We start from the raw sequence: 13,323 nt of genomic DNA on the forward strand, positions 1-13,323 counted from the left end.
AAAAAAAACCAAAAAAAAACCCAGAAAATAATAGAAAAGAGGCACTGAGAATCTTAAAGTTCCCTTCATAGAAAAAGCATATGTGGGAGCCAAACTCACAAAGATAACTTCCTTTTTCCAATCAAATAACTCCCAAACTCTCAGTTCTCACAGCTATGGATAAATGCAGAGGGGTTCTGGCTATCTCAGGGCTTTCATTCCTGAGTCACCTTAAACATACACAGGAATAAAAGGAAATTCCAACACCAATACCCACCAGATGTCAGGAGCACTTAGCCCCAGTTTCCCAGCAATTTCAATACAAAACAATAAACCAGAAAAGAGCTTTATGTGAGTGGAGTACTACTTGTGGCAAAGCATACAGAAACCTGCACATTCAAGTACTCTTTCTGAGACAAATATCAGAATGACTACACCTGAAAACACATTCATTTTTTCCATCCTTACATTTTGCTTAAAGAACACATAGTGACTAAGGAGCACATTTTTCTTACAGATAATATTTTATATTTACTCACTATAATGGTTTAGCACTTGTACTTACACTTTATCACTGGCACCCGTGTATGATCCCACTTAAAGATGACCCTGAAAACTGGACTTGTACTGCCCATAACTCAACAATCAGTGCAGATAAGACAAGCAACATTTAACACCGTGCCATTATAAGAGTTCACAAATTTATCCTGCCTGACCCATGGTGGCTGCAGTTTCAGTCATTGACTTAATTAAGAGACACAGATGTTTTGGTTTTGCTGCTTTCCTTGCTCACAGATTAACTGAGTCTCTGCATCTGCTGTCTCCTTCACTTACTGGATCATCCTTTGCCTTTTCCTTTAGATTTTGTGTTTTGCTAGCCTTTCAACAGTGACCTCTTACCACTGATTCCACTTCTTATCAAACCTGAGCTAGTCTAGTTTATGTTCTCTCATCAGTTCTGACCACCATCACCTCTTCCTACACATTTCTAAAATCTGCTGTGGAAGAGATAATAAACGATGCCTGTTACTCAGCTGAAGTTCAAAGCCTGTGAAAATACGAGTTATCTATGTGCCTTTGCTCTTCTTATAAATTAGTAATGAGTCTGGAATGCTTCCCCACGGCAATTAAGACTCATTCAGTTAAAATTACTGTATTCTGTCATCTAGATTTTGCTCCAAAAAAAGTTACATATTTTCTATTAACATCACTACTGAAAACGGTACAAATACCTCCAGCATTTCAAAAGGCACAGCCAAAAAATGCTTCTCATCCTCACCATTTTACTCAGCTTGTTAGGGTGAGTTACAGCCACAAGGGTTCAGGTAGAGAGAAACAACATTCAGAACGAGATAAAAGAAAGGGTTTCAGTGCACCAGAATGCACATATTCTAATAATCATTATGACCTCTGTTAGAAGCAAAGGATGGGATGTTTTTGTGTTGTTGTTGAGGAGATACTGAAGAAGAAGGTGAAGAGAGAATAAAACTGTCACCACAACCTGTACCACAGAAATGTCCAACATGTCAAAAACATTGCAAATAGATTTGGTCTGGAAGCTATCTTGTAACATTTATTCATTTATTAAGCTGAGAAAATCAAGTCTTCATCATATCAACTTGATAACTGAAACATTCAGTTCATTATGAAGAATTTTAGATGTTCCCTGACTATCATTTCTCTTCAAAACACTGCAGCTGGATGAAAAGCATAAGGAAGGAGGTTTGCACTCTCTGCTCATACAACTCTTGACTCTCCTGGTTTACAGATTTGAAGCAGTGCTGTAGAACAGGCTGCCAAAAGTACTTCTCAATCCATCTCTTTTTACAACACTGCATTGCACAGAGCACACGCCAGAGATCCTCAAACATTACCTTCATAGAGAACTTCATACTCAGTGGGGATACAGCTGTACCCCTGAATCAGATCTGGAAGACAGTCCTTGCAGAAGGAGTGGAGACAGGGCAGCATTCTGGGGTCCCTCCTCCTCAGGTCCCATCTGCACACCAAACAATTCCTCAGCACATCCAGGGGCTCCATTTCTGCTGGCTGACATCTGAACACACGAAGAGTCACAAAATGGCTCATGACAAGCCCTGCCCTTCACAAAACACTTGAATACTCAAGCACAAACCAGAAGGCAACATGGGATGCATGATCAAACAACATTCATTTAGCCCTTGTGAAAAAAAAGAAGTTCCTTGCAGCTGAAAATCACATACCTGCTTTACAGAGGAGACTATCTTTGCAGATTGTTGTGCAGGAAAGTGTGGTTTAAGGTTACAAACCATGATCCCATTATCTCTCTAGTATTTGCAACTTCTGTAAAAACTGAACTAATCTGTTCTATTGATCTACTTACAAAGCTGAATTGTCACACGCTTTACATTTCCTGCTAGAAGCACTGAAACTGTGCAATAAAAATGATGAGATTCTTTTATTGCTTTTATAATTTCATTCAAATATTTCAGTTTTCAGGTAAAGAAAATAATACTCATATGTTCATTGTTTCAACATATTAGAAAGATGTCCTGAAAAATGTACAGCTTCTTCTGGCAATCTTTATAGAAAACTCACTCTGCAGTAATCAAATTTTAGCTATCAAGATGACCACAGATCAGATTATAGAGCAAACCTGAGGGTTCCTCCCACCAGTTTAACCTCCCCACGATCAACTGAGAGTTTTGCCCTTCATGTTTCATCCTCAGCTCTGAGATTGTGCATGCTTTTGATCAGATACAACCTGCAAAGGGCAACTTGGGCAAGTGGTATCAGAGGAGAAAAAGCAAATAAAGCCTCATGTCCTCTGGAGACACTCTTTTCCAGCTGATGCAACCCCCTGGGACCAGAGTCCCATGCAGCTGCCAATTGCCCTTCATGGTGGTGGCCCTGCTACCAGCAGTGTGCAATTGAAGCTGCAGTCTCCAGACTTCCCCAGCACAAAAGAGCAGCGGCTTTCATCTTGGGGCTATCTACTCTCCTGAGGGATTCTGTCTTCTGGAAGATTCCAGAGGAAATGGTTAGCAAGCAGCACCAGGTTTGGGTTTTTATTCTGCAATGCAAAAAAAATTATGAATGTCTCAGAAATTAATGATCAGTAGTTTTTCAAGTGTTGTATCCTGAAGTCATCAGTATTTTAAATATTTTAGAAGAAAAAAAATGGATTCTATGTTAAATTCTGTATCCTATTCCATACTCAAGGCCCATTTTACTGGGTAGATATCCACCAACCTGGAAAAATTACTTAAGACAAATTCAAACCTATCACTAAAACTTCAGATTCTCATTCCAAAGCCAGAGGTCCCTTTAGAAATGAGCTGTGCCAATGGTACCTTCGGTTTAACTAACATTATACAGGTGCTTATTACATGAGTTTATTTTGTATAGTGTATCTTCATCAACCATCCAGCAGAGGCAATTGTCACTAGAGCAGCACAGCCTCTCAGCTCACTCCATCTCTGTCATCTTGCAGCTCCTGTTGCTAAGAAGACAAAGTAGCAACTACAAAAACATGTAGTTTCTGCAGTAGGAAGTTGAGGTCTTAAGCTACCGCACTGTTGACACAGAGAAACCACAGCCCAAAAGCATCCATGCACAGAGAATCAGGGCAAACAAAGCCTGATACTGGGAAATGCTCCGTCACCTTAAAACCCAAATCTATGGCTGCCACGGCATGTGCTACTGCATATTTCATTTCATGCCTCTTGCACAACATATAAAACTGTGCAAAAGTTTTTGCGTAGGAAAGGGGAGAACGAGAGTGATCAAAAGTGTTTAAAATTTTGTTCTGAGGTAGGCATGCAAAGTAGTTGTCAGAGGAGGAGAGAGGCTGATGTATATAATGAGCTACAAGATGGCCCGGAAAGAGAATCCAGGGAATTACAGGCCTGACCTTGGTAATGGGGAAGGTCATCTTTAGCACCATCGAGTGGCACTTGCGCAATAACCAGGGCATCATTGATGGGATGAGGACACGTCTGCAGGAGGTTCAACAAGGGCAAGTGCAGGGTCCTGTCCCTGGGTCACAACAACCCCATGGTGCACCACAGGCTGGGAGCAGAGTGAATGAAAAGCTGCCCAGTGTAAGAGGACCTGGGGGTGCTGCAACACAGGCTGAACATGAGCCGGTGTGTGCAGGTGGCCAATGGCATCCTGGCCTGTATTACAAATACTAGGGCCAGCAGGACCAGGGCAGCTGAGGTCTTGGGAAGGCAACAGCAGTCCCAACACAAGTCGGAGGGAACCATCTAGGTACCACACCACTGGAATTTCCAGCAAAGTGATAATGGATTTCAAAGAAACCTTTGTAACTATATCCTCTTGTAACACTGTAACTTCTGTATTTTAGGGATAAACTCTCTGGGCAAGTCTTTAAATTTCCTGTGATCATTTTTCTTATTGAATCACTTAGAGAGCAGAGCTGGTGGGGTGGGCACACCTCTCACAAAGAACATTCTGCACAAATGTGGAAGATTACTCAAGACATCACATTAGGAAAAAGCAGTCCCAGCAGCCAATGAAAGACAGTCCCCACACTCTCACCTCTGTATTGTGGAACAAACTGTCTATTAGTTTTAGTTGCTCACAAGTAGCAGTACCATTGGCTAAGATGAACTATTTCATAAATGGAATGCATGTCAACCTCATCCTAAAAGCCTTCCAAATTTAATTATTGCCAAACACTAGGTTAGAAGTTTATTAAGTAGGATTGTACGACATGTACTAGAAGATAATTTGCAACTATTAGCTATAATTCAAGACTTCAGCAGTGGGCATAAAATAAGTGACAATGTTCGTAGGCTTTTGATCTGACACCTAAGAACCAGCTGACTAGCTTTAGTAAACAATGTCTGGACAAGTCAGGAAAAAAAAAGTCAAAACAAACAAGACTTCTGTAAATCAGCTCTTTTACGCATTGTGTTTATTCAAAAAAACTTGAATAAAACAAACTTTTATGCCACAAGCACACAGGCACCACCAACTTCTTTGATCTTCTCCTCTGCTCTTCTACTGAAGAACTTTGCTTTCACGATGACAGGCTGCTTTGGCAGCTTCCCCTTGCCCAGCACTTTGTAGTAGCCCTAGAAAGATTCAAAAAAGAAGATCATTGTCTGTAATCAGCTTGCAGGCCCCTACATTCAGGCCTCTCTTCTAGCACACACCAGTTAAAAACAAAAACCATGACGAACATGGCCTTATCCAGTCAATTCATTACATGAAAGGACCATCATAAGACCATTAATATTACAGCTGCTGAAGTCACTGCTGGTTAGAAGTGGGGCTAAAGCGGCCAACACAGGTGTTCAATTTGGGAGGCAGAACAAAAGCAGCTGGCAGAGCAGTGTCCCTGATTCGGTGACTGGCTGAGATACAGGACATCACAGCCAGTGAATATGGATCAGATGTTTCTGTCCGAGAACTATAGCACACCAAGACAACAATACATGTGGAGATGTGACTCTAGTCTCGAGGGTGGACAAGTGGCATTATGTGAGGCTAGTTCTGCTGTGGTTTTGTACACACCTTCAGGAACATTGCAGACAAGGCATCTTTCACTGCCGACCTAAAGGAAGGCCTGTCCACAATCACACACCAGTAGGAGAAAAAATTCTTATACAAAAAAAATGTAACAGCCTAAGTGACTCTAAAAACTTACAGCCCTAGAGATATGTGTTGAGAACCTCTGAACACTGAAACACTGGAGCTTATTTGCAATTCACCACTCCCCCAGTGGGACACGCAAAGCTCAGTCACACACGAGAGCAGGAGTGCCAGTATTGAGTCCAAGCAAGAACCTACCGAGCGCACAACATCAATGACCGGGGCCAGTCCGGCCTCGTTCTTGGCGTAGTTGAGCCTGGTCTGCTCACTGACCAATGTCCACAGCTTGTCCAGGTTGACAGTGGGACAGAACTTCTGGTTTCTCTTCAAGTGATAATGTCTCATGCCTACTTTTCCAAAGTAACCAGGGTGACTGTGAAGAAACACATTCTGCATTAGATCACATTTTTAATCCATCCTGAACAAGCAGAACTACAAATTGACACTGGAACAAGCATCTTTCGTGATTAAAGTTATTAAAATGTAACATTATACCTTTTCAAATATTAATACATGTAGAATTTAGATGCAGTAACAATTAGTATCCAAACCAATAAAAAATTACTTTTCAAGTGTTTTTCCTCCCTTGAACTCACAACTCAATCCTCCTCTTCAGTGAGTCTGTATTTTCAGGGCAACCCCAACTCCATGAAGCCAGGGAGGGCTGCCCTGCCTGGGGAGCTTTGGCACTGCTGTCACTAACCCGGTGACTGACTGAGTCAGGAATGGCACAGCCAGTGAATAGAGATTAGTGGTTGCTGTCCGAGGACTCTAGCACACCAGGACCACATGCAGAGCCCAGATGTGACTCTATAGTCTCGGGAATCACAACATCCCTCATCTCGACAGGATGCAGTTTAGATTTAACACCACATTCTCAACTTGATGTGAGTGCACTGTAAACAGGGACCATATAACGGACAAATTTGGCCAAGTTTACCTAATGCTGCACTGAACTCTGCAAGATGCCAAATGAAAAGGCCTTTGATTTTAGAGTAAGTGGGGACATGAGTAGCTCTAATGCTACACTTCACATTTGAGGAAAAAACACATAGGATTGCAGCAAATTTTGTTTATTCACATATAACAGTAAGTTCCTTCTACTTCAAGAACATACATGTTGCTAGTATGTATTTAAAATGTTAGCTTACTATTTATCGAAGTTAATCCTGTGATGGTGCAAACCACCAGCATTACCACGTCCTCCAGGATGCTTCCTGTGTTTGCCTGAGAAGAAAAATTTTACATTCATTACATTAATATCACACATATTACTTGAACTTAGGAGACACACTCAATGCCACTTTCAACTAATTAAACTAATTATTCTATCTTGTGATGTGACAACGTAGGAATGAATAGAGTTAGAAGGGAGACCGTGCTGCCCTGTAAGTTTAAGATGTCCCATACCCAGCAGTGATCGGCCTTCAGCCCTGCTTGCTACGTCCCCTAGTGCCAGCAGGCTGGGCACCCAGAGCCCGGTTTTTGCGGGAGTCGACACCAACACCAGCATCCCATCAGTGCCGGGAAGGCCCCGGCGGGGCCGCGCCGCCGAAGCGCCCCAGCCCACCCGCGGCCTCCTCTCCACTCACCCACGCGGCCGTGGCCGTGACTGACGTGTCCTCTCAGCTTGCGGGTCTTCCTTAGCCTGGAAGGCTGCGGGGAAGGGGCAAATCAGCCGTGAGCGAGACGGGCAGCGAGAGGCAGAAGAGCCCCGCGCCTGCCCCGCAGCCGGGCGCCATGGCGGAGCGGCCTCCTCGCACCGCTCCCGCCCGCCGCGGGCCCGGAGACGCCCCTCCCCACCACCCTCCGCTACTCCGCAGTCCTGTCCCGCCGCGGAAACGAGGGGCGACGGCCGCGGGCTCCCGATCCCATCCCAACCCATCCCCTTCCATCCCGGCCCGGAGGCAGCTCCCACCATCTTGCCGGCGTGCGCGAGGGAGAGAAAGGGCGGGGCTCTCGCGAGAGCGAGGAAAGGCGCGAGAGGCGCGGGGCGGGGCCGAGATCTCGCGAGGCTTCGCTGAGGCGGGAGGGGCGGGGCGGAGCTCTGAGGGGCCGGGGCGGTGCACGCTCCGCCCTCAGCCGGACACGGCTCCCCGTTTCCTCCCGCCAAGGAAAAGAAGGATTTTCACAATTTAGGAAAATTTGTTAGTTGGGTCACTTTATTAAATATCCATAAAAATGGGAAAATGAACACTTTGTCTTTAAACACAATTATTTACCACACTGGAGAGTGAATTCCTGGAGTGTTACTGTTTTTTAAGCTTGGTTTCTAGGGAGGGTTTTTTATGCATCTTATACTGTAAGATTTTAAACAAATCTTTATTTTTGAAATTGATAGACCTCAGCACTGGATCTTTTTTTCTTCGGGAGTTCTTTGGTGCATTCCTCCATGCTCAGAAACACCACTAGTTTTAACAACTAATTTAGTAGGGAAATAATGCACTCCTTGGTTTTTGTTAATCTGATCTTTTCAAACACAAATCTCCAGATAACACATGGATTGTTTTACACAGCTGTAGTCTGAGGATCACGAAGGCACCTACAGATTTTTGGGGACGTGATTTCACCTTGGCCAGCAGTATCCTCTGATTCACGTTACAAAAGTGGGAACACGTTGACAGATAACACAACGTTTAAAAGCTTTCTCCTTTAAAATTTTAAAGTGCAAATGGAGGAAAGCAGCTTTGGTGAAGGAGATGGGTTTTACAGCACCACATTCTTGCACATCAGCATTCTGTGGCTTTATCTCGCCTTTGCAGTAACTTCACAGCACGTCTGATAGTTTTATCCATCATTTGAAGAGAAAAATGTACTTCCCCGTACTAGCAGCTGTGGTTTACAAAAAGACCAGAAGTCACCTGTACAAGTGACATTATTCCTTCCACTGTGAAGAATTACATCGAGGAGTCATTCTGAAACTTAGAGCATATTACAGAGTAAAACTAATGGAAGTTATCAGTTGTGATACCATTTCCCCTGAATCAAAAGCACCCAGTATTTTACAGCCATTTGATATATACCTAAGAAACTTTTGTATATTCTGGAGTGTGAGGGAGGTAATTAAAAAAGGAAACTACTTCACCTTTTTAGTGAATAGTCCCTCGAATTTGCTCTATGAGGCTGATAGCAAACCAGAACCACTGTCAGGTTAGGAACTGCGCAAGCCTCAAAGTCGATTTAACCACAGCAATTGTGCTGCAGATGATGAAAAACAGAGCGTGGTGTCTTTCCTTTAAAGGTAAGAAGCTTTAGCTAATTTTCATTATCTGTCAGACTTGCAACATACTCAAGCACTTTATATTTTCTTCTTTAGACTATGGGAAAACTCACAGAACCTCAACAGGAGTTCTGTTCCCACAGCAGGGATGAATTGAGCACCATGCACAGCACAAAACCAACCTGAAAATACCAAAGTTTAGGAGCAGTATCTATGATACAATGATAAAATAATTTGCTGCTAACCCATGAAAAGAAATGTTTTAACAGATGCTTGTGTTAGGATGAAGTTTTTTAAAAAGGGATATAAAGTGCCTTGTCTTAACCCCAGTAAAAGCATTGAAGAAACCCCAAACTACATGTCATGAAATACCAAACCTACCAAAAGACAGGCTTGTAATAACCATTTAATATTTTAATTACAAATTCATTTTAAAATCACAGGCAAGTTGCTGGGTTTGTACCTGCTCCACGTGAGGAACTGCAGAGGTTTGCAATGAATATAAACAAACAGGTCTATTTACAGAGTTTATTAGGAACCATACATACATACATTAGGAAAGGCTGTACTGTACCTACTCACTGCAGCTTGCATGTCAGAGAGCTGAGATCCCCCCAGGCTTAGCAGTCTTAGTGCAGAATGGGTTACAAGTTTACTGACCAGAGTTCAAACCAATGGAGGTTTTGTATTGTGAACCAAGTACCTTACTATCGAGTTACTTCGATATTTTTTCTTTTATAATTAATTACAAGATAAAAAAACAAATACCTGTCCCGCACGAGAGCGACCCCGTGTGTACAACCTCTCCCACGTACCCCAGCTCATTCACCCTGCAGTGTTCAGGCATCAAACATCCCTTGAAGTCAGTGGTTCTGCTGAGACAGTCAGCTGCACATAATAAGCTACTCATTTTTGCACCAAGCATAACTCAATTCATACTAAAGAAAAAACAAGCACCTGTTATTCTCAGGAATATACAAATATTTACCACAGTTTTCTTGCCCATTACAAAATCAGTTACAAAAGCTTACAGCACATTATGTACAAATTCTACCCAAATCCATCGAGGAGCTATCACGTGGCACACTAACAACATCAGTCATTGCCTGGAGCTGCCATCAGCTCACTCYGCACTCCTCCCGCTCCACACTCTGGAACGCCGCAGGGGTCTCGCACAGTGCCATAAATAGTCTTTGGGTTGGTGCTTCAGCAGGAAGGAGCTAGTTCTTCTTGTGAAGAAACTTCATTTTGTTACCTAAAGGAAGCACACCGTCAGCCTTTAGCAGATACCAAAAGTCAGTCAAGTGACAGCAAATGGGTCTACCTTCTGATGTAACTGCTGGAGTAACTCTACTCAGCACCAGCAGGGAGGGCTGAGTTACAGAACACTGACTGCTCAAACACCTTCCTGTTCCACTTCTCGCTTATGATTTGGTTCCCCCATTGCCAAGTGAAAATGAAAGTGTTAACAAGGATCGTAATTAAACCTGGTTTCATCACTTTTAATGTGTTTTCATTGTTTTCCTTTTTGTATTTTTATCACCTTTAACTCTGTTTTCATTGTTTTCCTTTTTGTATTTCCTATCACCCTGAAACTGCCTGACTACCTCATTTCACCTCAGATAAGGCTATTTTAAATTAAATTTAAAAAAAAAAAAAAAAAAAAAAAAAAAAAAAAAAAAAAAAAAAAAAAAAAAGAAAAAAGAAAAAAATCCCCATCACCATAAACTTATGTCAGAAACGCTTCTAAAGGTTTTCCTCACCAAGGCCTCGCAAGAACTTGTTTACTCCACTTTGTTCAGTGTCCGGGAGCTCTTCCAAATACTGTTCCACTCTCTGCTCGAAGAGCCCTGTGACAGAGGAAGACAAGGATGCAGGGGTGAGCTGTGCCCAGCTGATCCCGCATCCCCGGGCACGGACCCGACGCGGAGCTGTACCGCCGGCAGCCGCGGCTCCCAGTCACCTTCCGGTTAACCGCCCAGCATGTTAGGGATGCGTTTCCGCTTTCCCGGCGAGCGCAGGAGGATGGACATTGCCGCTAACCTCGGGACCCGACCGGAACAGCGAACTCCGCACCGCAGGGGAGACACCCACCCTTACCTTTTGCCCTGCATTTCCTCAGCTCTCTGTCCTGGATGAAGCCAGCGAACATTTGGGATTCCATGAAAACTTCCAAGAAGCGGCGAATACTCTTGGAGGCCACAGATTTACGGAAAGCCTCCCTTTGGAAGGCACGCTCTCCTTTTTCATTCTGGGTTAGGAACAGGGAATAATGGCCAACTGTCTCCACAAAGAATCGGATAAAAACCTCAGACACTAATCCATTCAGGGTGTTACATTCTGCAAAATAAGGCGGCAATAAGACACCAAAATCAGCTGCTACCAGAGCTGTCAGCATTATCCCCACAGGGCTACGCTGTGCATCTCCCGGTTCCCTGATGCCGTGCTGTCAATTGACGGGAGTTGCAGCGGCTCCCTGCACGCCTATGGATGCACATGGACAAGGTGACAGCGCCATAACCACGAGTGCCAGTCTGCGGAGTTGGTGTTAGGTGACCAAGAGTCAATGAGAATTACAAAACCTCAGGAAACAGCTCAGAAAATTAAACATTGATGCGTGTTTCATCAAAATTATACCTCCTRTTTTCACTCTTGAGCAAGTTCTCTTCAGAAACTTCGAATGACTCAGTGCTAAAATATTTTCCCCTGAGGATAATAAGCCTGTACCAAGAACTGATCAAAAAGGGTCTGTTGCAGGAGTTGGGTTTTCATCGGTCCCTGAGATGTTAGAACAATTTTTTGTACGTAATACATGTGACTAGAAATAAATTTAAAAAATTGAATAGGGGCCTTTCATACCTTTTAACCACAGGCATTTCAATTTACCTTGGGCTGTTTTTATCATTGCTGAAGTGAAATATGAACCTTCAGAGGCAACTCAACCCATCTTGCACCAAAACTTTTCTGGTGGTACCTGCTTTTCCCCTCAAAATACCAAGTGCCAAGAGCAACTCTGAACTCAGAGTTGCTGAGTTCAGCACACCCCTAAGCCTGGAGAATTATCTGCATTGAGTTAGGGCCAAGTTAACTGCAAACCTTTGCTTGAGCAAAGGTTCAGAGGGATTCTCGGGGTCCATGTCATTTACAAAGAAATTAAAATAAATCATGGGTGAGGTACTACTGTGGATTGATGCCATTACTCTCATTCCCTGTGTGCTCAGAGACAACTTTTGATATTACCAAAGGTATTTGGGACCTCAAGTCCCATCTTCCTTTCTCCTGTGTAGAAAGTCACAATTCTACCTACATTTGTTTACACAAGTCCCTGTTTCCAAATGAACTTACCATCATCTGAATCACTATCTGAATCTTGATTTATCAGTTCATTTTTTCTCTCTAGAGCCTGCTCCAGAGCAGCTTGCAATTTTCTAGGTAATAGTGTGTCTTCATCATCCATCTGATAGAAGAAAAAAGAAAATCTTTAAGCCACATTAATCTATGCAGGAGCTATAGCAAATACATTCAGAAGGTTTAAAATTCAGACAAATTTTTTATCTGCTACTGTCATGTCTATATAAATAAAATAATGGAGATCTATGTGCAACTAAAAAATGCTTCTAAACAAAATTTCTTGTCACTCCTTACAAGATTAAAATCAGGAATGATAACCCAAAAAGCAGGTAAAACAGAAATGTGGAATCAGCKCTTTACATGACAAAGAACCCAAATAGTTGTGTTTAAGTAAATACACGTCATGTGAAACCTTGCCAGGTGTACACAGCTGCAATAGTTGGTTTTAGGCAGCTCCTTTGGTCCCTGACAGTTGTTTTTACTTTCTGTAGTATATCTTGTTTTCTGGGTCTTCCCAGAAAGCCTTCTTGTTGCTCTCTTCATTTTATTTAATGCTTCTTCAGGAGAAGCGAGTAGGCACAGGGGCTTTAGCTCTGCAGCCACTGTTCACCAGCCATATTATACAGGGAACTGTACACAAGTTTCCTCACCCAACCTGCAGATTGTTGTTTTGGAATTGTTTATTACCACATGATTTTCAGGAGATGATGAGCCCTCATCTCCCTCTTTACAAGGCTCCTGCTTTTCCTATCACAATAAACTATTCTTCACCTTTATGCTCTCACTCAGGAATTTTCTTTGCAATTTTTGTCCTTTTCACTTCCAACAGTGTGAGTTTTCTTGCAAAGGTGATGTTAGCTTTGGATGTTTTCTTTCAACTGTGAATACAGTTCTTGATTCCTTCCAACAGTCACAGCCTCAATCCTGTCTGCATACCTGAGAAGTTCTTATTTGCAGGTGGAACAGAAAATGGGAACTTTTTCTTCCCCTAATCGCTTTCACTTTGCACACACAATTCCTGCCAAATCTCTCTGATCAAAGAAACCTAATCATACTGTAGGAGTAAACAGCCTGCTAGACTGCATGGCAGCAATTTGAGCTGTACTTTACCTGTCTGATGAATCGATCAGATCCCAGGTTAACCATCAAAGCCTAAAGAAAAGAAAACACTG

The 13,323-nt window shown here is 42.9% G+C and overlaps 3 protein-coding genes and 2 non-coding genes across 5 annotated transcripts in view; all 5 read right to left on the reverse strand.

Moving 5' to 3' along the window:
- Nucleotides 1–2,067, reverse strand: part of TRIM66 (tripartite motif containing 66) — a 40,176-nt gene extending 38,109 nt beyond the window's left edge. Inside the window, exon 1 of the mRNA XM_057369752.1 lies at nt 1,854–2,067. Within this exon, the coding sequence (XP_057225735.1) occupies nt 1,854–2,067 (214 nt within the window). The remainder of the gene's footprint in view (nt 1–1,853) is intronic.
- Nucleotides 2,068–4,869: 2,802 nt separating this feature from the next.
- RPL27A (ribosomal protein L27a) lies at nt 4,870–7,694 on the reverse strand. The gene is made up of 5 exons (XM_057369708.1): nt 7,499–7,694; nt 7,173–7,236; nt 6,732–6,807; nt 5,779–5,953; nt 4,870–5,060 (listed from the first exon to the last, which is right to left on the reverse strand). Exons 1-5 carry the CDS (start codon nt 7,499–7,501, stop codon nt 4,932–4,934), a joined length of 447 nt encoding a protein of 148 aa, XP_057225691.1. The 5' UTR covers nt 7,502–7,694; the 3' UTR covers nt 4,870–4,931.
- On the reverse strand, nt 5,319–5,450 carry LOC130575681 (small nucleolar RNA SNORA3/SNORA45 family). The gene has a single exon (XR_008965588.1). It is a non-coding gene; the product is annotated as a small nucleolar RNA SNORA3/SNORA45 family (small nucleolar RNA).
- On the reverse strand, nt 6,271–6,403 carry LOC130575682 (small nucleolar RNA SNORA3/SNORA45 family). The gene has a single exon (XR_008965589.1). It is a non-coding gene; the product is annotated as a small nucleolar RNA SNORA3/SNORA45 family (small nucleolar RNA).
- DENND2B (DENN domain containing 2B) overlaps nt 7,694–13,323 on the reverse strand; it is a 160,086-nt gene continuing 154,456 nt past the window's right edge. The window contains exons 10-14 of the mRNA XM_057369707.1: nt 13,262–13,303; nt 12,146–12,257; nt 10,901–11,140; nt 10,564–10,650; nt 7,694–10,055 (exon numbers count right to left, since the gene is read on the reverse strand). Of these exons, the coding sequence (XP_057225690.1) occupies nt 10,021–10,055; nt 10,564–10,650; nt 10,901–11,140; nt 12,146–12,257; nt 13,262–13,303 (516 nt within the window). The 3' untranslated portion in view covers nt 7,694–10,020. The remainder of the gene's footprint in view (nt 10,056–10,563; nt 10,651–10,900; nt 11,141–12,145; nt 12,258–13,261; nt 13,304–13,323) is intronic.

The sequence above is a fragment of the Malurus melanocephalus genome, unplaced genomic scaffold (assembly GCF_030028575.1).
Source record: "Malurus melanocephalus ecotype Western Australia unplaced genomic scaffold, MMel_1.1 scaffold_114, whole genome shotgun sequence".
Lineage (NCBI taxonomy): Eukaryota > Metazoa > Chordata > Aves > Passeriformes > Maluridae > Malurus > Malurus melanocephalus.